Here is a 27,139-nt window from a genome sequence, read left to right as displayed (position 1 = left end):
CTCTTCCGATAATTTCCTTCCTGCTATGAGAATCAATTAAGGTTACTATTTTTCTAGCAATTTGATAAGATCAAATTTGTCTCCTTGTCGTCGATTGAAATTTTTGCTTTGTGATTAATTTTCCATATCGAAAATAACCAATTTTAAATTAATTAAACAGCTTCTACGATTGTTCGCTCTTAACTATTATCGTCTCTTACGTGTTTGACTATTTTCAAACATCAATACGCATGATTAAACATCGCAGTATCGATTCATCTTTTTGCAAAGTAAATTCTGACGACTATATTTTGCTTATAGTCTTTGAATGGTAACAATTTCATTTTATCATCCGTAAGTACAAAATTTCTCAAAATTCAGCGCTTGTATTTTTCTCGAATTCGAATCTCGTAAACTGCAACGATTCTTCATCTCTCAAAATTTTCAACTATTTCTATTACTAAATGTCTTCTAATTTCTAATTCTATATCTTTTTTTTCTATGATTTTTCCAAATAGTCCATAGTCACAGCGTTTTATCAAATCACTATCGCGTTATTAACGTTGTGCCTAAGGAATCTTCTTCGTTATCAAACAACAAGAATTTCATACGTCAGTAGCGACGAAAGATATCGTTCTAGCGTATTTGATCAGACGACCGAACCTTCGACAATTTGTCCTGGTACCATCGCAATGTCACGGCCGTTCCTCCGACGCGAGTACCATCGCGTGGCATCGACATAAATATCTGGCGTAAATCCAACCCGTGTCTTATCTTACCTCTGCTCGTTTTCTTTCGTGTTCCTTCTCTTTTCTTCTTTGTCGCGTATGTATACACGTCGAAACTTTTCTCAAGTTTTCAACTGGTAAGTCTACGCGTTAACCCTTTGGCCACGAAAGACCAGCGTTAGCACGGATGATGAACAGTTACAGCGGTACCGTTATAATGATCATCAGTTTATTTATTTATTAAATTATTTGTGATTTTTTTTAGAAATATTAGGGATCGTTGAATTTTCTCACAAAGGTGATACAAATAAAAAGATGTCAGTGAGAAAATTTTCATCGAATCTTTAGATTATTTGTCAACGTGCAAATATTGCAAATCGTTGAATTTTCTTCACGAAGGCGATAAAAATAAAACAAAAGTGCACCGATGATAATTTTGTTAATTCTTTGGATTATCTGATCGAAGATGATAAAAGCGAAGAAATATCTCAACGATGAAACTAGGTGGTTATAACGATAAGTAGAAAGCATATAGTTGAAACTGAGAAAATAGAGAATGTTAATCTTCGAGATTTCTAGCGTCTGAAAATTGTTAAACATTTTCGCAACACATAGAAACTTCATAACGAAAAGTAAAGGTTATCTCTTGAGAGAAAATAAAATGTATGTTTTACGAGCAATCACTATCAGTCAAAGCTCGTTTCTTCTGTATTACAAAGTTCAAAACGTATTAAGCACTCGATATTGTCTTGATAAGATACTGCACACAAGAATTATCACGATATCGTCGCGAATATAAATATCATTCTTCAAATATATTCGTCGGAAGAATATAAATCTATCTTAGAAATTTAGTATCTTCGAAGAGTCTAATTACAGTAATTAATTATAAATATAATATATAAGTATAATATTAATTATATTATATAACATATAAGTATTTACCTAATTATTTACTCTATTATTTATTATACTTAAAAAAGGGTCTCCAAATTATTTACTTAATAATTTACTCTATTATTTATTACAATTTGCAGACCTTTTAGAAGTTTCACATTTTTCACGCAGTATGTATCGATAATTAGGGTAAACAGCAATAAAAACAGTTTAGAGCGCTGTAATAATTTTACTAACGATCGTTAAAGACATTGTCTTCCATCGAGTTTACGACAGAAAACTTTCAACTCTAACTTCCAGCTGCCTCAGAATCTCGGAATTCGTCGTAGCTTTTTAAATATCTACTGTCGGATTAACTTGAACGCGAGAATTAACGTTTGAGACTTGCGCTGGTTCGTCAAATTTTTATGCCAATCTCGAATCGTTTACGCCATGTTCTACTTTCAAGAAGTATCACATTATTGAAGAGCTTCTCTGAATCTTCTGATCTTTCGTTCTAGTCTAAAGACGTTATTAATCTATCCCTAGAAATTCTTCGGATAATGGCAGTAATTAAATATGCAAATAAAGATAATAGTTCAACGATTTCCATTCAAATTTCTGATGGTTCTCAGTTCTGGAATTATTAATTAATTAATAGAAAGATATTAATACCGTTGTCTATGAGGATACGAATAAGAATTAACCAAGTCCAGAGTTGTTAAGTTGCTATAATATGCAACCATTTGAAATAACTCGAAAATTAAAAATTGTTCGAATATGAAGATTCAAATACATATGAAAAATTAAAATTTCATGAACTTTTCTTTTAAATATACAATTATAGTTAGCCTCTTCTAGGTATTGAATTTACGAAATTGAACGTGAAGCTATCCACAATATCGTTCCAGTTATTTATGCATCGATTCTTTCGGATTCTCTTTTTAAATAAAACATACTTCTTATATACTAATTTTTCATTCCAGATGATTTGAAATTCTTTTAGAAACACGCTCAACTCGTTACATAATTAATTATTAATCCTTGGGGGATCAGCGAGGTAATTGGAAGGGTCGAATTGGAAGCGAAAGAAGCGAACGAAGCAGAAGAAGAAGACGAAGAGGATGAACAGTTGCGTGAGATGTCTGTGTACCATTGAAAGGATAATGGAATCATGATAATTCGCATTGGACCAAGCGATTGGCCGACGTCCCTGGCCACTGTCCAGCCTGTCCTACGAGTTCGCCGTGCATATTCTCCCCGCAGACATAATGCTTCTCTGGCCAAAAACGCGGCCAGACGTATTTATTTCGCGCGAAAGAGCCCGCGTATCCGTTTACTCGCTCGCGAGCCTCGCAAACCAACCATTTCGCAACACGCCAGGCCACGACATTATCATCCCCAAAAAAAGATCCTCCGGGACGTGTCACCATTTTCCACTTTCCATTTCATCGTCCCCAACCCCTTCAAAAGACGAATTTTTTGAACAGCAAAATAATAATGTACGTTTGAACGAATGTAATGATAACATCGCAAGCACGTTGTTGTTATATATTAAAATTAAGAAAGAAGAAAAATAGGAACAGAGAAAGAAAGAAATATCTACAGCGTGTTTGAATCGGTGGCGAAAGATTATGGCAAGATTATGACAAGATAGCAGAAGATAAAGTGTCTTCGTGACGATTATCTGAGAAAAAATTTGATGAGCATCAAAGTGGTTAGTTTACATTTTGTTAGTCGTACTGAATTTAGAAAATAAATAATGAAGAATTAGTTTTATGATACGATTTATTTGCAGATTATACACGCGATAGATTTTCTTCTTCTTTCTGTTAGTTAGAAAGTTTATTAAATTAAGCACGAATGGGTAGTTCGTTCGAGTGTTTTTGATATCCAATTGCTCCGATATGGAAATAAAGGCACTTTTATCGCGAGTTCGTGCTGCGAGAATTATAAACACCGATAGTATGAAAACGCGACCATCGAATTGAATTAAAGTTAGCGTGAAATCCTGATCGGTTCCGGATTGATCGCGGGACGATCGGTTTTATCGCGAACGTGAATCCCATGTCGAGTAAGGGGATTAATCGGCTGACGTTCCAGAGGAATAAAAATTGTTTCAACCGTCATTTAAATTTTATGACCGTATCCTATAAAATTAAACTAAACCAAACAATATCGAAGAGTAAATAAATTTAATTATTGTGAAACACCGTATCGTGTTCTCGAAATATTTTCAAGTTTTATATACGTGTGTACAAGATTCGTGTCAAGGAATTTACATCGCCATCTAACTTAAATTTAGGTTGAAGAGAAACAATGCAACACGATAATTCATAAATGCGTTTGATGCGTGACGTTTTCATATGGTCTCTTCTTTGTCACGATATATTAAGCATGTTGACGTAAGAGCGTTGCCTAATTTTATGAAGAAACCTTTCATAAAGAAAGCTTCATGTACAATGGCGGACAGAAGAAAGTTTAAAATTGATACTCAGCAAACGTGTAACGTTTGTATTAAACATTTTTCCCGTACTTAACTCTCGCACGATTATATCCTATACATTCGTTTCTCTTGTCAATTACAATTCAGTTTTGCGAAATTGCAGCGTTTCCCCCGATTTACTCTTTAAACTTTCTTTTCACCGCCACTGTACCACTTAAAAGTAAAAGAAACTATCACCGAAGTCGAATGAATCGGACTTTGCATATGAAAACATACGACAAACTTTTATTATACGCATTTTGCTATTCCGAAATTTTGTACAAACGCATAAAAATCCGCAGTCTACAAACAATAACCGTACTGCAAATTTCTATGAATTCGTATTGGAAATTCGAACCTGAAGAAGACCACAGAATGCACACAATAAGAAAAAAAGAGATATAAATTATTCCAAAACATATTTCTACAACATTCTACGAACGAAGCAATTCTCTGCAAACATTCCACTCGTTTAACTACATCCCTGTGCCAAAGAAACGCGAATCTGCATTCCGCAAGATCCTTAATCAAACGACAATCACGAAGGAAGATCCCACCCATGTCGCGCAGCAGGACCACATGAAAGAACGAGCACAGCCAATATTCAGGCGCCTCTATTCGTGTTGTAACTGTGCTAAAGAGAAAAGGGCAGCAACATTCTCGCTCGGAGAAAGGAAAAACGGGTATGAGAGAGCGAGAAGAACGACGGCGGAACAGGGAAGCCCCATCATCTCTGTCGTTGGCGACGCCATCGGCATAGAAAAACGCGGGTGTAACGAGATTTGTCATGGAAGTACTTGCCGCGAGTAGAGTAAGAAGCCGCGAGGGAGACGTCGAGAGACGGGGGTTGGTGGTTTGCAGCTAGGAAAAAGGCAGAAGGAGAGAAAAGGGGCCGAGTGAGAGGGAAACCCTGCAAGAGGGTGGGTCGAGTCGAGCGGAGGGTGCGCACCGATAGGATAAAGGGAGTCCCCTGGTCGACCAACCGACGAACCGGCCGTGGAAAGAGCCCTATGGAGCGGAGCATCATCCAGACATGCAGAAACGTGCAATAATTTCCGTGCTGCACTTCAGCACGAACACCGACGTCGGTGTATCGGATACGCGAGCGTTGGGGGATGCTTCGCGTGTATTAGAACCACGTACGTGTGTTACACGCGCGAGTTTAAAAGGTGCACAGTCGCAGGGGTAGAGGGTGGAGACGATAGCGGTGGTTGTTAGTAGCGTTGGAAACGTTCTTCAGATTCATCGACGATTTCAATGTCGAGCCCCAGAAATTGGGCTGTTATGTGGGAATCGAAGGTTTCGCGAGGTCTCCGAGGATTTTTCAGAAACGCACCGAGGATTTAAATGGCGAGATGTTTGCCAGAAGACGGAGTAATAGGTTTTGGGAATGTATTCTTGTTGCAGAGGCGGGGATTTAGGATCGCGAATGGGGATTTGCGTGAATTGGGAAATTTTATTACAGCGACACATGGTGATACTTAGGAGAGACGGTTCTTAGCGATGCTTTCGATTGGTCGACGAGGTAGCTATTGGACTTCAACGTTGCTCCTGTGTGAAAAATGGAAGATGCGATTCGTCGTTAGGTTCGAGGATCCGCGTTATTTATGCAAATGTGTAGAAGATGCAATGCAAATGGAATGCTAAGAGATCGTAACCGAAGAGAATAAAGATTTATTTCACCTATCAAACGTTGCAACAAGACTCCGCTTGGAATATTTGTTATGTCGTTGCATATTACGCGTGGTATTCGTGTTGCAATATTTTATAAGCGAAATAAATCTTTATGTAGGTTATTTATTCCCTTGGTTATTTTTATTAATAAAAATATGTAATTCCATGGAAATCCGCAGTCCACTTATCGTATCTTTTCTACGAATAATGGTGGTATTTGTATGAATTATAAATATAATAAATATTTATACGAATATGACATTTTTGAAATTCTGACGTATCTTTAAAATTGACACGTTCTATTTCAATGAAAATTTGTTTGCTATTTAGCTTTTATTTTATTTTTTCAATCCCATATATTGTATAGTATATTTTATTATTATCATAGTCTTTAATTCGATAAATTCTTCAAATACTGTCTTTAAATTACCATTGCTTCTTCTTCATCTTATTTTGCAATTATAAGGACAGCTTTAGATGGCGACAGAGTCCAGTGGATATGAAGATGAAACATCGACGCAATTCTGTTAAAATTAATTGCAAGACGTTACGTCATTCCTTGTGAAATTAATCGGAACAAGTCTCTTTTCATAAAACTTATGAGAACGATTATTATATGAAATATCGACGTAAACGCTGGAACACATTATCTTTATTTTAATACTGGATTTATTAAAAGAACAGATTGCGTGACTTTTTCCTGTAAATTGAACGTAACCATACCTGAGATCATCTTATCGTGCTATTTCTGCACGTTAAAAGGCTTATCTCGTTAATGGGAAAATAAGCATATAAAGTCTTTATTACGCGAATTAATGGACAGATGCGGTTATAAAACCAGCTTTTTAATATTAGACACGTGTCATCATATTTATATATTTTTGCAAGCAAAAACATTAATAAAAGTAATTACGTACTTAAAGCGTAAAATTAAACACTGCGTCTTTTCACGGGGAAATTGGAATTCAGAGTTTTGTAAAATATCGAAGTAGAAGAAACTACAATTTCGAAAATTGTATTCCTGTTAATCCCATATTTTCTACCCAAGTAACTAAGCTCTACGAAATCCAACTACAAGAAAGATTTGAAGTATCGAGAAAATCGTAAAAGTTGTGCAGGATTTTCACAAAGTTACCCACCAAGTCTCAAGATATTTAAGTTTCCTAATTAGCAGCGTTTAATTTAAAGTATCCTATGAATATTCAAGAGATTTTCAATATCACTTTTTCAACTTGGATAATTTATCGATCTATTAGTATAGCATAATACTCTTTCGCGAACTTGAGATTATTATTCGCTTTGTAATTTAATCTAAATATTAATTCTACATAAATTTCGATAGAATATAAATACGAAGATACATTCATCATACTTGGTTTGTCATATTTTTAACATATATACATATATTCTCTTTTTCTTTTCAATGAAATAGAAATATCAGGAAATAATATATTTCAGGGACAGAAGTTTAATTCTATTGTATCTATCTGCTATAGAATTCAGTGACAGCGTTAAGCGTGCTACACAACGAGTCTTACAGACGGTTGCACATAATTTAATAACAGAGATTGTGCGAGAACCTCGATCCATTCGAATTCAGAGAACGATTCCAATTACGAATGCCTTAATCAGAAATCCAACTCTACATATCTCAATCTCTACTAATAGAGATTGTAACAAACTGAATCGTCAAGATAATTATAAATATTGCTCCTTCGTTCTAAACTGGATTTTATAATTCTCAATCGATTTGCAATTTAATTTCAACTTTGCTATTTACGAGAGAATTACGATCGCTACAGTTTTATGCAATTTACACTTTCATTATTACACATGCAACATTATCTATTCGACTTCGATTCAACAAACAATTTCAAATGCCACTTTTTCCATTCGAGAAGTCTATCAACTGACTCGCATCAAACATGCGTATCTTTTGTGTTATTATAATTATTAATTATTAACAAAAATTGTATGAGGAAAGACCTACGTTATTTTACTATTACTTAACGCGAGTTTCGTCTAGAAAAATCAGCAACTTGACACATCGTTTGTTAAAAATTTTATCTAGAAAAACCTGTGTCTTTGTATTTTTATTTAACAAACGTCGTGTCAAGAAAAGTCTACATTTCGTACAAGTATTAACCTTTGGAGAACTTCAATACTAATAATACACACTGTTGGTCTATTTCGATTTAAATAATTTCTCATTGATAATTCTAGATGCTATAGTTTCCAGATAAATGCAATTACGAATACCCTAAAATAGAATCCGACTATACCAGACAGAAAATGTAAACGTAGCAAAACCGATAGAAAACACATAATATGCAAAAAATAGACAAAATGTCCATAGCACCGTACACGTTGTAATATTTAGCTTCCAGCTTCCATTTGTTTAATTATACTCGTAAATATATGAAATCACGATCCTAAATATCCGCATTCCTCTATCGATTACGATGCTAAACGATCCTGAAAATACTTTTCGTTTCATTCGTCACGGATCCAACTTGGTCTAACCCAATAATAGAGAGGCCACTTCAGCCACCAATTTAATTTCGAAAACAATTCCAAAATCGCTACACTCCCGTCACAGATTTAACACCACGTTAGCACAGAAATCCACTACAGACTCAAAAGTACATACTATTGCAGTTACTATATATCGTCGTCGGAGATGCAACGGTTTCGAAGCGTCTCGATGCCAGTTTCTTGATGCAAGCAGATAGTAACACAATGCGCGTCGCAAAAAGATGTTCTAACAGAGCCAGGCGGCTCGTTCGACGTCTACCGAGTACGATTAATTGCTAAGACGGCGGACATTAATTGCCAGTGCCGCGACCACAGCTCGTGTGACTATTAATTACGGGTGTAGACGACGGCGGAATCGGACTTCGAAGTGCACGAACAAGACGCGCGTTCGCTAGACTGTGAACAGGTGAACCTCGGCGCGATAATGGGATCGTAATAGATCGTAAAATCGGCTGAATACCTTCTCCGATATTATCTTCGTTTTTCCGAATCGAAATCAAATACGAAAGTGGCGTACGGTGGACGCTGGAACTTCCAACGGTTCGATGTTCCAAACAACAAAAATGTCAAGGAAAATTCAGCGTTTAAACTCGAGCGACTACTGGAAGTTTAAGTAAAAATATCAAGGAAAACGTAGCTTTTTTAAACTGGAAGGGAAACTCGAAGTTTGAATAAATAAAAATGTCAAGGAACATGCAGCTTCTAAACTCGATGTTGGAACAAAGATGTCAAGGAAAATTCTGTTTCTAAACTCCAATAAAAACTCTTGGTACAAGGAGACAAAAAGTCACTTGTTGTCATGCAGCCGTCACGTGGTCGTCTTGTCTGTCCGTTAAAACACACAACCTTGTAGAAAAGTCATTGAGAACATCGCAATTATCAATAGCAGTATCATCTAGTTTCCCGATAATGCAATGGAACATCTTAGAAAAGTACCAAAAAATAGACAAATGTATTTCTGCAAAGAAACGTCAAGTAGCGATGTCAATAAATCGCAACCGTCGACTAGCCGATCGTAGGAATATTATTAATTATTTGATATTATAAAATATTTTTATACGTATGTACCATTGTAAATAAAAAACATTCCATTATTATACTTGTCTTCTTTCTTTGCTATTTACCAATATGATCCTTCGAAATTTCCTGTATCGAACAAATTTTGAATGTTACAACGGATCAGTTCAATTTACAACACTTCAAATATGAGACGAGAACTTAATGCTGGAATCGATTGTGTTCGAGCTTGAAGAGTCTATCGTATTCGGATATTTGTGCGGAAAAGCTTTACTCGACGAGAAACTTTGCAATAATTTTTCCATTTTTATTTTATTTTCCCATAAGTATCACGATCACTAATTTTTTAATTTGATTACATAAATGTATCAATTCTAAAAAATACATATCACAACGATACATCCAATTCTCAAAAAACAAGTTACATACTTGAATGAATTTATTCATAGCAAAATGATATTTAATACTTATTAGCGTATGTTTAAAATCTAACGTTGTGTTATACGTACAATTTCATATCTAATTCTTTCTCCTTTAATCACTTTATATTATTAGATTCTAAAAAAAAAAAAATAAGTTCGAAAAATGTTACCATTATTCCTTCTTCTATTTAGATCCTGCAATTTTATAATGTTTGCAGAAATCAAAGTATCATAAGCACAGTGATACACTATCTTTTTGTCAAATAATATTTTTTCGTATATTTCGGTATATATAGCGCATAATATTCCATGCAATTAAATTCCATAATTATTCTATATAATTAATTTTCCGTAGATTTATAGAGCTAATCTTCTCATTCGAAAGCTATTACTTTTATATATCCATTGTAAATTTTATTATCGATCGTACGCGCGAAGTTATCGATTGCGGAATAGGTGGCTTAACGATGCATTGTGTGATTTATTCATCGGCGAAAAAATAGAAATGGAAGGTTGCCGGATCGGCGAAGGGAAGGAAGTTCAAATTCTTGGCAGCCAGTCAGATTCGCGACGAATTGCATGATCCACGTTGCCCTCTGATGCCATCCAACGCGTTTTCTATCACATCCACTTTTTAATTATGAATTACTGTATTGTTATTTCGTTAACTCGATTCATAAATGATAATTTCCGGTAAAAGAAATTTCACTATACGTTCAACTGTTAGAAGAAGACGTTAACAACGATAATTAACACGTTCGATATCACAGTGAAATTTTAACAAATTCAATATGGGAATATTTTTACAATTCTTACATTCCGCAACTACAAAAATAGAAAGAAATTTGTTTTCGTCGGTTGCATTAAAAAATTCCTACGCGTGTTAGACTACTGAGAAACGTCAAAGAAGAATAATATCGGTACGTCTTCACGGCATCGACTTCATAACGTGTTAAAATAAAACGTTCACTGTAGATCGATATATTCGTACAATTAATTTAACAAAATAATGTATGATGAATACCTAATATTTTTCCCTTATCTTTTAACATCCTTTTTGCCATTTGAAAAATACAGTATTTACATATCGAACTTGTTGAAGTGATCACCACCTTAAGAAAACTCTACATCTGGTCTTTTAGTTTTCTCAAGCACCGAAGCCATCGACAGCGTATAGACAAAACACTGGGTCGAAGACAGACCATAAACTGTAGACAGGCGACGATGGCTTCAGGGTTTTCAGTCAGGATAACACTGCTAGCATGCGGATCTGGATCAGTTCAATTATATTCCGATTTGTATTTACACTTCAGTATTTAAAATATATTTCCCACCTTACAATTTCTCCACGTGTTCCTTTGTTCACATACATCTAATAACCTCAACAGAACTATAAGAGATATATATATGTATAAATTTATGTAATTAACAAAGTAAATATAAATAAAGCGAATAAAGTGAATCGTCCATATAAATGAAATCCCACTGCAGTTTTCATTTCGACTTCTTTCATACAAATTCCTTACTTTCCTCGCAGTTGTATCAAACTTCTATCTCGAACCACGGAAACGGTTTCAAATAAACGAGTTACTCTCGTGCGTTCAACCCTCCACAGTCGATACGCGCCGCCCCTTTAGAGTTGCGATATTATCTACTGGAACACGAGCGAAGAACGCAGCGAAAGGATTCGCGTTTACACGCGGCGCGGGCCGGTTTTATTGCCGGCGAAACCACCAAGAGAACAAATGGATAAACCAGGAAAGGGAAGAGCAATTTTGAGTTCTATCGTTGGCTCTCGAGCGGACAGGAACCGGCTACGATTTCGAAGCTTTGGAGTTTCCAGCGAACGCTACTCTCTGTGATGAATGAAATTTCGTCTGTGATGAAGTCTGTATGATGATTGCAGTTGAAAATCGCGAATTGTACGCTGTTAGAGCGATTCTTTCGAAAGAATGAAAATTTCATTCGATCTCGTAGCGTTAAATTTGCAAATTGCGCATTGTTGATTTTCTGTTCTGTCGAAAGCGCGGAGATATCGTCGAAGCTTTAGAGTTTTCAAGTTAGAAAGTCCGAAATGGCGCGTTGTTAAATCGATTGTTTCGAGAGGATGGACATTTTACTATGTTTCCTGAGGTTAAATTTGCAAACTGTGCGTCGTTGATTTTCTGCTCCGTCGAAGGTACAGAGATCTTACCGAAGCTTTCGAGTTTTAGACGAGCAAGTTACAATTTATGCATCGCTAAATTGTCTCTTTTCCTACTAAAAAAGAAAGAAAAAAATTCGATCCTTTTAGAGGATTGACAATTTTATTAAATCTTCCAGCGTTAAATTTGCAAATTGTGCATCGTCGGGTTATTTTGTATTTTTGACTGGACATTTTCGATCGCAACATCTTCGAATCGATTTTCTTCGAAACAATGGAAGTTTTATTAAATATTTACAGATCGAAGATTGCGTCCAAGAAACAATTCACTGTAGTATCATGTGTAAAATTCAGCGAAAAGAAATTTGAATTTCAAGCTGCATTTCGAAGTTCCATCTCATTTTTACAGTGTATACATTTCGTCAGTTTTTTTCTTTCTTTTTGTATTTGACGTTTCTCTATTAATAAATGTGTTTCGAAGAAGATGTAGGCTTCGTTTTATTTTCAATCTTAGAAAAAGAAGAAGATTCGTTGGCCGGATTGAAAAAGCGAATCCGTGTCGAAAACAAAGTAAAATAAAATGGTGACACGGAGAGAGTCTTGGCACACGCGCTAACCGATTTATTATTGACTCGGGTCATGGATAGCCGCGACCGGGCAACAGCCACGGCGAAAAAAGCAAATCGACCGGAATACCTCTCACTGCTCTGTTTCCGGTCCAGCCTCGTGAACCCAACATCAACCGTGGAATTTGGAGAACTCTATATTTACACATTGATTTTTCTCTCCTTTCCTTTCACCGACAATAAATTCTATTCAAAATCATCGGCTCGTAAAATTTATTCTTCGTATGCGCTCTAATTATACCTATTCCATTTTACCAATTATTTTACTAATTATACCATTTCGTGTATCATAGCCCGTATGATTTATAGTGTATATTCGCACGTTGATTTTTCTTTCTTTTTCCTTAACACGTGATAAATTTCATTCAAAATCAACGGCTAATAAAATTCTCATTAGTTGCAGTTATTTCAGTTACACATTTCTCGCCTCACAAACTGGTTAGTTATGTTTCATGGTTTTTCGTTGAAGTTATGTCAGTGCTATGTAAGCCTCTTAGAAGCTAAACCTGGCTAATTTCTTGTTCTTATCAATTCCTCAATTTCATCAGATAAATACACGATTAACGTCCACGATAAATTCTCGAAAACAAACGAGTTATTTTCATGAACGAATGAATATTATTACACAAACGAATATTATCGAAATATATTTAGGAAATAGTATTTGTTAGATTGTTTTCTTTGCTTTTCCATTTATCGAGTCTTCAATTTGTCCTCTGAGAGGTTCCTGTATTTCGATATTATCGAATGGTCAGAAAAATGTGCATATAATTGAAACACTAAAAATTGAGAAAAATGCGTGTTATTAGAATTGAACAGACATTGTCTATTTCACCATAATTCACATTATAAAATTATCGTACGTGTTCACAGTGTAAATATCCTTTTTGAATACGACGAGTAATTGTAAATTGTGCAATTTGTAAAATACCTTCTTCTTAGGATTAAAACATTATAGTTGTTGCCAATTTTATAAAGTACTATTGATCCATCTTTCGAATTCTTTAACTTCCAACCGCTTTCGTACTTTTTATATCATAATAAATTTTGATAGCAAATAGATAAAAATTGTATCCTCAATAAGAAGCGTTGTTTTACATTCCCCTTGCAATTTTTTTTTTGACATATCCATAGCTTCCGAATCAGAGCTTTCCGCATTAGCATTTTGCTCTATATTTATCCAAATTCTCTAAAGAGAAATAACCAAAATTGCCGCTGCAATACAAAGTCGCTCTAACCAATCGAAATTTAATCGATGTCTGACGACCGACGACCGAATCTACTTATCTGGTTCTTATAAACCGAATCTACTTCGGTATTACATTAACAAAAAAACAAAGTAATGGCAAGAACTGGAAAATTTCTATTGCATTATTTGCCCTCTGAATTATTATATTCTCTCATTTTCGTACGCAACTAATTCAAGAAATTCATTATTCGAGTTAAGGTAGATCCGCTTACATTACAATCCTTAACGCGTTGACTATAATTTTATTTTACCGGAGCCGCGACACGTTCAAACTCATCACACCATAACGCTATTGTTCTTGCAAAATATTATATTATATCCACGTACTGTAATTTTCTCCGACCACGTTATCTAAGTCATTCGCATTGTTCAACATTTGCCATGGCTCGTGAAATTTATCTGACTTTGATCGTTATAAAAAATTGAATAAAACGTGGGTCACCGGTTGCCATCGTGACAGTCAATGTGTTAAAGGGTTAAACGAATGATCCATGGTAAGCTACGGTGAGAGGCCAATTAGAAACGGTCGGTGAGATGTCTGTGTGCACGCAGCGCTCGTTATTTTCGGACGGTAATCCAAGTCCGACGAAAATACCGGCCTTCCCAGTGCCGGACACAAAAATAAAAAAAATCGTAATTGTCGAAGCCCCGGGGCAACGAGGATAGTATCGTCTTGGCTCGCGTCACCGGCTGTAAATCCGGACAGTCGTCGTTCGTCGATTCGCCTATTACACTGTTTCCTTTTGACAGTTATCGTCGCGTATTTATGAGACACGTTCCGCAGTCTCTTCTTTCCTCACGTTCGCACCTTGCTTTTCCCACACCCGGAAGTCGTATCTCGAGATCCTTGTTAGCCAATGTCGGCACAACCAATATCGCTTTCCACGCATCTCTTTAAACCCTCTTCGACCAGCTTCCGGATCGTTCTTTTTCTTTTAGGTATACGATTATTCTATCTTTATTTCGTTAGCATCGTTTTATTATTCTGAGGAAGCCTTTTCATAATATTGCTAACACGGTTTTTAGCTTCTTCTTCTTTTGACAATTCCTAGATCGTTCTCTTTGTTTTATCTTTTGGTAATTATACGTATACGATAGTATGGTGGCTGTTTATTATCCTGAACATGTTCTTTGATAATAAGAATTCTCTATATCGGCTATCTTTTAATTCTAACAGTTTTGAGATCAACACTCTTGTTTAAGAATTGTTTCCGTACGTATCTTTCATATGCAAGCTGGTTATTCCAATTTCCAAGATAGAATGTTCAAGTAAATCTGCATATCGTGAAAATGCTAAAATATTTGTCTAAACCTGTTCCTAAAATTCCAGCTAAAATGGAAGAAGAAAAATCTCCCAGTAAAGTCTCATATTATAAATAATGAAATATTTATTCAAACCTAGTCTTAGATTCCAATTTCCCTAACTAAAACCCTCGGTAAATTTCCCACTTTCTGAATGCTAGAATATTTCTCCAAATCTGTTCTTAAACTCCAATATCCAAACTAAAACCCTCGCGTAAATTCCCATATTCTGAATGCTAAAATACTTATCCAAACCTGCTCTTACATTTCGATTTTCGACCTAAAATCCCCGCGTAAATTCACCCATTTTCCAAGCTAAGATATTTATCCGAACCTAGCCTTAAGTTTCAATTTCCAAAATAAAATCCTCAAAGGGAAATTTCCATCGTTTAAATATCGTTACATTGATAGAAAGCTGGGCTTGAATTCCATCTTGGAAATATTCTTAGGGGGCGGCAGTGGAATATTTCGTAGGATCGCAGACTGCGAACCGGAGAACGTTAATGACGATCTTTCGGTACGGTTTCCGGAATTCTACACACGATCTACAGAAATCCACCGTGCCGAGCATGCAAGCATGCGATACAGACATTGCTCACGCTCTTGATTTGTGTTGGAATCCTAGCAAGAGACGCGGCCATCGAGAGTTATATCTCAACAATGAAATATATTCCAGCAACAGTTTCTTACTGCCACGCTGTGTACAACGTCGTTTGATATCTAAATCGTTTCGACGATATTTGAACACGAACTACCCGCTGGTCCGTCTTGTGTTGCAAAACTGAGCATCGAGGAAGCTGTTTTCGCAGCTGCATATACAGCAGGACACTTTGGGGGGCAAGGATGACTCTTGGGTTTCTTTGGACCTATACGAGCGAACAGAGTTTCTAACAGAGCGGAGTATCGTCAGAGAGATAAGAAATTAGAAATTAGTAACTGTGTACGAGTGGAAGGAGAATGTCTATGCAAATTTAGATTTTTGTCGACAGAGTGGAAGAAGCGTAATTTAAAAACAGGTTCCTTTCGTCCACTAGGTATTATAAGGAATACCCTATCTTGAATATTTTACGTATTTTCGCATTTTGTGTATTTTAAATTACCCCTGAACACATAAAAACTCGTGGTCTAGTAATGAAATATTTCGATGAATGTTTATTCCCAACAGATTTATAGCTTTCGATGCGTATTAATTAATACTCACTAGGTCCAGAGAAGAATTTTGTGGCTTTCAACGTTGTAATTTACTGCGGTACTTCGTTCTAGACTAATTCTCCAATTAATTAAAAAGTGATATGACAGATGTCGCAGAAAATATTCTCATCCGAAGAATTAATCGTATGATTTTAGAAATTTAACAACAGCAATTAATAATTACGGAACTTTATTTGCTTTACGCGTCCATTTATCAACGGAATTTCAAATCTTCAGAATATTCAAATGGTCAAGCGTTTGCTACGAACTTCGGTTCAAAAGCCCAGCAAATATGTTCAGAATAGGCTAATAATACCGGTACCATTTGTATCGATATTTCTGAACCACCGAAGTATTGTAATTATAACATCGATGCGAGCTTCGCTGTGTAAACGAGGAGCAGAGTGACAAATGTGTATTTCTGTGCAACATTGTGCAACATCTTGCACTGATTTATCTTTGCAACTTGTCTCCGATGTCAGATGAATTCTCACAGATAATCGTACGTTATGTTACGTACGATTACGCAAGCGTGGCAATTAAACTATTTCATTTATCTGCATAAAAGTAAAGAAACTTCCAAGTCAAAAACTGTATATCGAATTGTGTATCGTCGGTTGTATAAAAGATACGATGAAGTTAATTAAGAGATAGAGAAATATTTTTTTTTTCGAGGTATCGCAACTTTTGAATTACAAAGTTCGAAGCAGAAAATCATCGACTATTCAATTATTTGATAACGAAAATTTATTTATTCCATGACTGAGCCAATAACGCGCTGCGAAAATTCGCTTCATTATTTTCTCGTTGTCCTACTTTTTTTCATCGTCTTTTATTGTGAGCCGTAACTGATAGGAGAAAATGCTAGTTACATAACTATATATATGTATGTATATATAGCAGGATGCTGTCAAAAAACTAGGGTAACTGTCAATTGTTAATGATGAGTTTAATGTCTTGTAGGCGTTACATGGACGGTGTGCGCATTCATCAAACGAATTAACGGGATGTTTTCTAGAACCGTCGATTAAAGTGTACGTTGCTAGGAAATGATAAACGAAAATAACGAAAGTACCTAGCGATTATTGCTGCTGGTAATACCATCGGTAAATGAAATTTAGAACGAGCGTAATTTTTCATCCTTCGAACAAAGTCCCGCACTTCCTTTCCAATAATCAGTTTTGTGAACTTGTACGCTTTTCCAAGAAATTCTAACGATTTCGCTAAACTACACAATTTACAAAAATTCTTGACAATTCTATCTAATTTCCTATAATCTAAATCGTTAAAAAAATGTGGCGGAATTTTACGTTCTTAAACAGTTAGCTGCTGCAACCTCTTTGAAAAGCGTGTACCTGAAATGTGTCGCAAAAAGTAAGCGAGTACACTCGTCAAACGCAGAGTATGCGTGGCTGTTATAATGTAGAATCAAGTTGTAACAAATTGACTGTTTTATTATTTAATTTCATTGCTGATGGGGCTCGTCGTAACACAAAATATCGCCACCTCTTCACGACGAGTATACTCGTGGAAAACAGATAACCGACCGACGATTGCTTCTAATTCCCTAAATTTAGAAATTTTTCAGGAATTGCTTTTGCTTTTCTGAAAAAAAAAAATACTGCAGAAAGTTCCAATATTCCACCGATCATAATACGATAGACATTTTCTTTGACGTACAGAATATTCAGGAAATACGTAAACGCAAATTATTCACCGCTCAATCTCAACGAGATAACGAGCGGACCTCGAAGAGTCACGAGTTTAATGAACCAAGGCGATAAGGTTAATTAATAAACGGCATAGTAAATGGACTGTATCGTGTGGTCTTACCTTGCCCTGCATAATCAGGCGGATGGTCAGAGTGACCGAGGGGTCATCGTTCAAAACTGGTTTCGAATCCATACTGTCCATAATGAAGTCACGGGTCCTGTGATCCAAACGAAAGCTCTTCTTGAGATTTACGGGGAGAGGGGAAGGATAAGAGGCAGGATAAGGTGGGCAGGGGAAAGGTTAGGCGAGTGATTTTAGTTGGAGGGGTCTTGGGACGTGCTTTTCAATCGCTCCCAGGTGTGTTCAGTCCTTGCACTGCAATCAAAATATGCATACAGATTAGTTAATTATTCCTTAGAAGTTCGAGTATAGCGTTAAAGCAGTTTATTATATTTTACTCGGATGTACATGGCGTATTCGCGTAACATATTGTTATATCGCTGTAATTTAGGAATATTACATGTACAAATCCATCGTGAATTATAAATTAAGTTTTAAAAGAAGTTACGCAACAAGCTACGGACTCTCAATCATCCGAAATTGAATACAAATTGTTTAATTCTTAAAGAAAGGTAACTTTATTTCCACTGAGTATATTCCATCTCTCGTTGTCGTTTTACAATGTTTTTTAACGGCTTATTTAACCCCCTGCTGTCCTCCATTACTCTTCACGTTTTGTACCTTTGAAGATATCTTCTTCTTTCGAGCCATTTTATTCGTAGAGTTAGTGGTATACAGAAAAGGTACAACAATCCAATTGAATAGCGAAAGCAAATATTTCGAATAAATTTTGGGTCATATCACAAAATTATGGAACCTGTATTGTATCGAATTAATTTATTGTCATTTTGTGGGTTGGTAGAATTCTGTGTAACTTGGTCTAATTAAAATAACACGAGAAGATTTTAATAATATATCACGATCGTGGTTTACACGCTATAGATTATTCTATTGCGATTCCATAAATTATCTTCGATATACTATAATTTGTATTTTCAATTTTCAACATAGTTTCAGGAACATAATTTTCTTCAGATTATTACTAGAATTATCAGATCATAGAATTTTGGGATTTTATTACGAAATATTATGCATTTTGCAAAATATTTTAGTCATCTTCCAATCGATATAGTCTAATTTTGAATTCTAATTATACTTATTGCATGTATATATAATAAGTCGAGAAGCTCATTGGATTTTTCCAAGAAAAACGTAAGAACAGTAAACGTGACAAAATTTGTTACTTTATTTGTTACTAGCAAACTTTAACGAACACATCAAATAATGTGTCTCAATGTAACACGATTTTATCCTATCGTTTTTCTCACCCATCATGTAGTTTCCAAATTTGGAAAAAGAATCAGAGTCCTCAATCATATTTGTGGTCGAACAACCGACTACAATAGAAATTAGAAAAATTGAAAGCTAAATAAGCATACAATAATTGTTATCTCATTATTCTGCTTATTATTCTTTACAGACTTTTCAATCGAACTTTAACATCGCCAGAGTTTTCCCAAATCAAAGATCCTTATCATTCATATTGCTACTCCACCGAGAAAAATTCAACGAAACGAAATTAAAAACGAAACGATTTGTACAATATCGCGAAAACTTTCGCCAACATTCGACAGGAATCCGATTGAAAGTATTGATTGCAAGTATCCCGATGAATATATAACGTTTTCGAAGATAGTTTTTAATTCTGAAGCTCGTTGTATAGAATTCTAAAAGTGGATTGGGTAAACAGCGTGGTCAGTTATCGATCGGGCTACATATCGTGCTTTTTATCTCTCGAAATACTTTAGCAGGCTACGTATTTACTTTGCTGTTTTCTGATTTAATCTATCGACGAAGCAATAACTATCAAAGCAGGTGATTTTAAATCCACCTCCTTGAATATATACAAAGATGGAAAAACGTATAATGGGTCACTATTAATCGGATATTTATATAATCACGAAGGAAGGAGAATCGAATGCCAAGATTCCAATTATTCAAACAACACGGCGAAGAGTAATGTCACTTTGCGACTGGCTCTTCTACAATTCTATTATCTTCGTTTATCTGAATGCAAATATTAATTCCAATGATAAATATACATTGCTCGCCGGTAAAAGTAATCTCAGATTTTAATATACCACGTCTTTGCAAAGCCATTTCAAGAAATGTGTTTCGGTCATTCATATCTAATAATAAAAAAAGAAAAAACGTCTGCGAGTATATGGAACTATGAAATTTTTACATATATCTCGAAATTATAGAAGAAGTGAGTTATTTAAATAGCCATTATAATCAATAATTCAAATGCTATTAATCCTAAAATACTAGAATTAAAGCTTCAACCGCAATTTACTCCAGTTTTCATATTTAATAACAAAATAAAAAAACTGAGAAGCTTTTTAAACAACAGGTCTGTGAATGTATGGAACTATATAGGTCTATTAAATTTTTACGCATCTGGAAATTGTAGAAGTAAGCTATTTAAAGAGCCATTATAATTAACAATTCAAATGCAATTAATACTAAAAGGACTAGAATGGAAACGTCAAACGAATTTTACTCGAGTTACAATTTTCTCTTACAAACTGCCTTGCCACAAAGTTTCACAATTTTTCTCAAAAAGTAAAAAGATTTCAAAAAGGCTCATAGAGAGAAATAATTCGAAATAAATAAAAAGGACGAACCTGTGATATTTCTAGCATACTAATATTATCTTCAAAACATATTCGCTATACCGTTCGTTCGTTTTAACGTGCCCCGCTGTTCAAATAATTTGCCCAAGTCCAACAGAAATCCCGAGAACATGACGAAACGAGTCCGACGAAATTTCATTTATCGCCGGTTCGATAAATTAAAATGGTAGTAGGAGATTAAAGAGGGAACAAAACAATTGGTGAGAAGCACGAAGGAGAAGTAGGTTACAAAGCCAACATAATTCGACCGATTCACCGGCGACAGGCTAACGACGAAACTGAGAGGCGAAGAACAAATATATCTTAGCTCTAACGACCGGCTCGACATCAAAGCCTCTCAGAAATAAACGAAATATGTACAATTGCCGGTGCGAACCTAACGCGATTTTCACTGTACTGACGAACCAATGGGACCCAAGAACCACCGTAATTCTCTTCAACGACATTTCCAACTCGTTCTCGTATAGTTTTCTAAGCCGCGTGAATTCTATTTCCGTGGAAAACGCGGGGAATACGAACGATCAGCAATCGCAACGCTCGCACAGTTAAATAAACATTACATTATCGTCAGCGTGATGCACACAGTATTCCAGGAAGCTGTGCAACAAACGCTGATTTGCACACAGAATTCCAGATCAAAGACGTTGAAATAATTTGGTAAAACGGCTGGTCGAGTTAGATTTGTTCAAGAGGATAGATGATTTTAATCATTGCGCTGCGTAATCGATCGTTTATTCTTCGGTAGTTTTAGCTTCAAACGGAGAAAAGAAATCTTTAGTTTTTAACTGCTCGTTCATCTTACTATTTCATTGCGTTTCATTTATCGTTGTCGTTACCTTTCCGCTAGTTTTAGCTTTAGGAGAATTCTTTCATTTTCGTCCGTTCTTTTTTTTTTCATACTTTTCACGTTGGAATAAATTTGAAAAATTTAGAATAAATTTCGCACTAAACGTATTAAAATCGTATCCTTCGATGAACGCATGCAGAGTTGATTTTAGTTCTTTTTAGATTTTCTTACTACGAATCTATATACTTCTCTACATTAGTATTTTACACATATATTTATCCAAGTTCTGGCAATATTCACAATTTTCTTTTTAGAAAAATAGTTAAAATTAACGCTATAATAAAATTTCATTTACCGAAACGGGACGTTAATTGGTGATCGATCGATGTCTGGCGTCTGACGACTGAATCTACTTACAGCATGAACCAGAAATGAAAGAGATTGGCGATTTATTATATAAATTGTTTGTCCTCTAATTTGTTTATACAAATATTACAATGTGCATTCTATAATTTGCAAACGCAATTGCTCAAAGAAATTTTCATATTATTCGAGCCTATTATTCGAACAAATTCATAAATAAAAAAAGAAGAGGAAGATGATGTTGCAAACACTATTTTTTTAAATTTACCTTGGAATTTGCTGTCATTTATTGACTTCTTCTTGTTATAAATTAACTCGTGAAAGTGATCTTTCTTATTCTTTTTTTAACAGAAAATTGACATTAACGAAAGATGGAATTGACCAATTTGGCTCCTGACAGTTCCATTTACACGCTAGAATTACATTTTAAATTTCAATAATAGCGAATGCTTGAGCAATTCTATTTGGAACGAATCCGCGTAACTAAATTTGTATTCTGATTTTCACTGTTGTAAGAGACAAAGAAGATGCCGTTTCGGATTGACGTTATTTTCAAGGCTCGCACGCGTTAACCGAGAGTGTGTGTATCATTGGCTGTCTGTTCTTTGTTGGTTCTAACGAACCTCTTCCTCATTACGTGCACGTGTATAGAAGCCACTTAAATATAACTTTCTGTCACAAAGAAACCCTATGGCAACGAGATAGAAAAATATGTTCAATAATCGTGTGTTGTCTTTTGTACGTGTGTGGGACGTGTCTCGAGAAGGTAACTAATGGAGTTGCTATAATACGCTTGTTTCAAGCGTTCGAAAATACAAATTTTTCATAAACTTAACTTTTCAGTGCCTCAGCTGTTCGACTCTAATTTTCATCAATTTTTTACATGATATAAATAAGGTGATAAATCGTACGACGAATTTAAAAGATAGTTATAGTTCAAGAAAAAAATACTTTTCAATTTATGAAGACGATCGTTGCGGTCGCTAAATGACAAAAATTGTTTTCGCAGAAAGGTATAATGTAAAAATTCTCGAATAGTCTGGAAATTTTCTGCAAAGTAACATTTAAAGATAATTTAAAGCGGTACAAAGCGACGTAGAATGTCTCATTTGACACTAATTGTAAGTTAGATATCATTGACTTGTACATCATTTTATGTCCTTCATTATGAAACTTCCATAGTCACTATTTATGACAACGTTGCTATCTATTATGCGAACAGCGTTATTTAATTAGTATTCTAACATTATGCATCACTGTGCAATTTTAAAGTGTAAAAGATTATTCGGCACGAAGAGTACGCGAAGCAGAAAATCGTTCGCAACGTGTCTTTCGTTTTTCAAAAAGAAATACACAGTTTGAAAATAGTTCATTTTTATATAATTTATATAATCAGAGCGTCGCGGCGTTTCATACATATCTTTTAAGTATGTTCATATTTAGAATACTGTTTATCTATGGAGGAATTCGGAAAGGAAACGGTATATATAACGCTACTTGAAACACATCAATTTTGTTAAAGGATGTAACCTAAAAACTGGGTCGTATAAATTCTAAATATTAACATAACAAATAGCCGGCAGTTGTAAATCTATTTTAAGTGCTTCCTAAGTAGAGCCAAATGAAATTATAAATAGAAATGTACATCAAATAATATTTTGAATAATGGATGGAATTAAAACGAAAGACAGCCAAAAAGGAGGGACACGAAACGTTTGTCACGCTGGTCTTGAGAAAGAAATGTTTAAACAGATTTCCACTTAATTATTCCCAACAATATATTAACAATATATATATATAATACACGTTTTCCAACGTTATGCGTTGAGTTTTTTAACGTAGCAAATACCAATTGCCATAAATTGTTCCAATACGAACCAATAGAATTTTCATGCAAAGCAATTCAAACATATAAATTCCAGCCAATTTTCTAGTTGTTCCGTCATATTTCTCACCAATTTCCCCGTCAATTTCCGATCAGAATAATACGAGTAATACATTTTATTTTCATGAATTTTATTAACGAAAAGTTTAAAGCTTAAGTTAATTTCTTTTCCTTTTTTAATGCAGCGCTAGACAACGAATACTTGAACCACAGAAATATATAAAAATAAAATTTAGGTGAAGCAACATAATCTTATTATGTTATTAGCGGCCACTTTAAACAAATTCAGAGCTACTAAGTTACTTCAAGAGCTATAAAATCTCGTGGAACTAGTGAAAAGAAACCGAGCGATGGATACAGCGTTATCCTATTGTAGTATTTCAAGATTAAATCCGCCCACATTTTTATTAATAGCCCATACATTACGAATTTTCGAACGATAGACGCCATTAAACTATTCTAAACTAACATTAGAAATATCTCATATTTTTATAAACCACAGGAAGAAGTTTTTTTATCCAAGTTCATTTTATCCAACAAAGGGAAGAGAATCGTATACTCTCGTAAATTTTATCTCATCCCTGTGCGTTTTTGAAGTGCCATGTTCTCGTAATAATAATCTTTTATATCCTCAAATAAAAACACGCGGCATTGTACACTGCTGCAAAAAAAAAAAGAAAATTCCTAAAAAGAAAACGAATGAAATACCTAGCGCTTAAGCGAGAAAAAACACACAACGATAAGATAAATTACACGACTGCCGCCGTTATTAGATCAAACGAGAATTCATAATACACCTTTGTCACGCGAATTCCATCCCCTCGCAGCTAATACACCGATTTGCACGGTGTTCGCAACAGATTTTAGCCGCTAAAACTTCTTAGAGGCCGTCCACGCTCGGATCAGAAGGTTACGAGGATCGTTCGAGAAAATTCCAACAGTAAAATGGTAATAAAGCGCAGGTAAAGGGATTTACGGTTACGAAATGTTAGTCATTCCTGAGCAAATGATGTGTGGTGCTTAGAGCAGGTAGGGTTTCGCTCGTTCAGTTTTCAGGTCAGGCGATAAATACCTAAAAGTGCGAGGGAAATGTCGTCGAGCCAATATCAAAGTGTGCACCACGTGACACACACACGTGAACACATGTACAGCCGTCTGCTCGATCTAATTTGTCCGCTCCGCCTTTTACCATTCTGTCCCTTTGAAATTCCGCGATATCCTATTGGGGACGCGGTAAAGGTCAATTTCCCTTTAAGATGACGCTTTTTCAAGCACAAAGATCGTACATGGAATTTTCTTTACTTTACGCAAAACTGTTTTATCTGTGCCGAGCCGCGGAGTTCTTGCGAGGGTTGTTCGAGGAGGCGTGTAAGTGACGTGTTTATAAAGTGTTCGTACGTATCGCTTTATAGGGAAAACAGAACGCAGAAATTGTATTTTGCCCAAGTTTAAATTCTGTGTCGCTAGTTAAATTTGATCCGTCTGTTAAATTAATCCGTAGGTGGACAACTAGAACATTGTGATTAGGGTAAACTCTGTAGCTTTTGTATAAATTTTGCAGTACAATATTTTCTCTAGGGGATAAAGAAACTAGTTTTAGAAAGTATACACGAGGGTGGCAACGCTAGAGACGAAGAAGAAGAGAGTTTCAATAAATTTAATTATTAGTATTAAAAAAATTTATAACGAAGATAATCGAGAACATACCGTTGGTAGAAAATACCATTTTTAAAATTTGGAGATGTAAGGGCTGAAGAAATTTCATTTTTTTATTTATTGCAAAATATTTATCGATATTTCTCTTTTCAATTTCCATCTACAAACTGAAGCTAGAAATAAAGTGATTGATACTGCACAATGTTATTAGACACTTGATATGAAAAATCACGATAGAAAAACAAATAACTGGAAGGTAGTCACATGGAGAATAAGCGAAGGATTTTATATCGAACGTGTATAAACAAATTTCATTTCATAAATTCATAAATTTCATTCTACGTACATTTTCCACCAATTTAACTCGTCTAATATTAAAAAGTGTATAATTCTTTCAACTATATTTTATTTCTATCACTGTTTGCTAACTATGAAATGTGCAGAACATATAATACAGCTTCGTATCTTGTCGTACAGTATCTATCGCTCAAACGCCTCCTCTCAAATTGACCGTGATGTTGATAATGAAAATCAAACGTAGTACGCCATTAAAAATCTACCGCAAGCTGGAATTAATTAAATATCGCCATTTATATATACAGAAACTAGCAGTTCTGTTCCAATTATTTTATCGAAAAATTAAATTGAAAAAATAATAGCAATTCGAACAGAGGTTTGTCGGTTATATCTGGTTTCTAAATCAAGAAAGCATGACAGTAATCTAACAATGCAATAATTTGTCACGGCGTTCAAAGTAGAAAAATGAGAGACGATCTATTCCAGAAAATAATTTGAATATTTCTTAAGAAGACTCTACGAAACAAAAGAAACTTCAGCCGGTCGACTCAAAAGGCTATAAATAAAAGTTCGATATTACTTAATGTCAGCTTTAATAATGAAGAGTACACTTCCGATTGAGAATGAAGCGATCGGCTTTTAGAACATTGCGACGAAACAAACTTTCAACGATGAACAATTTCACGTGGACTTTATACAATATTTTGAAACTTTGTGGAATATAGATTTTTATGGATGAGAATACCTTTTCTATCATATCATATAATTTATTCAATCGAGCGTTCGTAATATAATCCTTTTAGGATAGACTATTTTAGATGGTATATTAAATATTACTTTATCATCTCAAACGATATTAAAAATATTAAAAATACTTTTGAGATGATATTACAATAGATATGATGTTGAATAATTCTTAGCTTATAGATTATTTTATGAACGCTCGATCAAGTAAATTATATTCCCTGTATTAAACTATCTTAAACAATTTAATTTTATAATCCAGTAGAGCTTAGGATAATTTTAAACTTCAAAAGACTATTTTACGAACATTAATTAAATACATTTCCTACTCGACTACGCGACAAGAATAAAACACAAAACGATGCAATTTTTCAAACGAACTAATACTAACAGCGACACTTGAACAAATTTTGCATCGATTACAAATTAGATCAACAGCAACCATGACACAGAGAAAGGAACTACACTAGCCATTGCGAAGGACAATCCAGCTTCGATATGCAGTAAATACATAGTGAAACGAAATTTATGCTGTTCCATTAGAATTGAAGATATCATCAAGCGAAGCGTCATGCAATCAATATTACCATTGAAAGAAAATAACTGTAATTGATTGGCGCTCTTTTGACAGAAGAGCACATTTCCATAGATATTTGTTCAAGAACTATTATTTCCATTTAACTTTCTAATCGTTTCGCTTCGCTCGATTTC

General features: G+C 34.9%; 2 protein-coding genes across 8 annotated transcripts in view; both read right to left on the bottom strand.

Moving 5' to 3' along the window:
- Window positions 1–27,139, bottom strand: part of Mub (poly(rC)-binding protein mub) — a 238,696-nt gene that overhangs the window by 68,860 nt on the left and 142,697 nt on the right. For all 6 annotated transcript variants that reach the window (XM_072010166.1, XM_072010161.1, XM_072010167.1 and 3 more), the window contains one exon: window positions 18,061–18,315. In XM_072010166.1, the coding sequence (XP_071866267.1) occupies window positions 18,061–18,141 (81 nt within the window). In that variant the 5' untranslated portion in view covers window positions 18,142–18,315. The remainder of the gene's footprint in view (window positions 1–18,060; window positions 18,316–27,139) is intronic.
- Eif2bbeta (eukaryotic translation initiation factor 2B subunit beta) overlaps window positions 1–27,139 on the bottom strand; it is a 242,431-nt gene that overhangs the window by 75,604 nt on the left and 139,688 nt on the right. The gene's annotated exons all lie outside the window — the stretch shown is intronic.

Source organism: Bombus fervidus, chromosome 9, assembly GCF_041682495.2.
Source record: "Bombus fervidus isolate BK054 chromosome 9, iyBomFerv1, whole genome shotgun sequence".
In the NCBI taxonomy this organism is placed as follows: Eukaryota; Metazoa; Arthropoda; class Insecta; order Hymenoptera; family Apidae; genus Bombus; species Bombus fervidus.
Note: the sequence above shows the minus strand (reverse complement) of the source record. Positions and strands in the feature narration are given on the sequence as shown.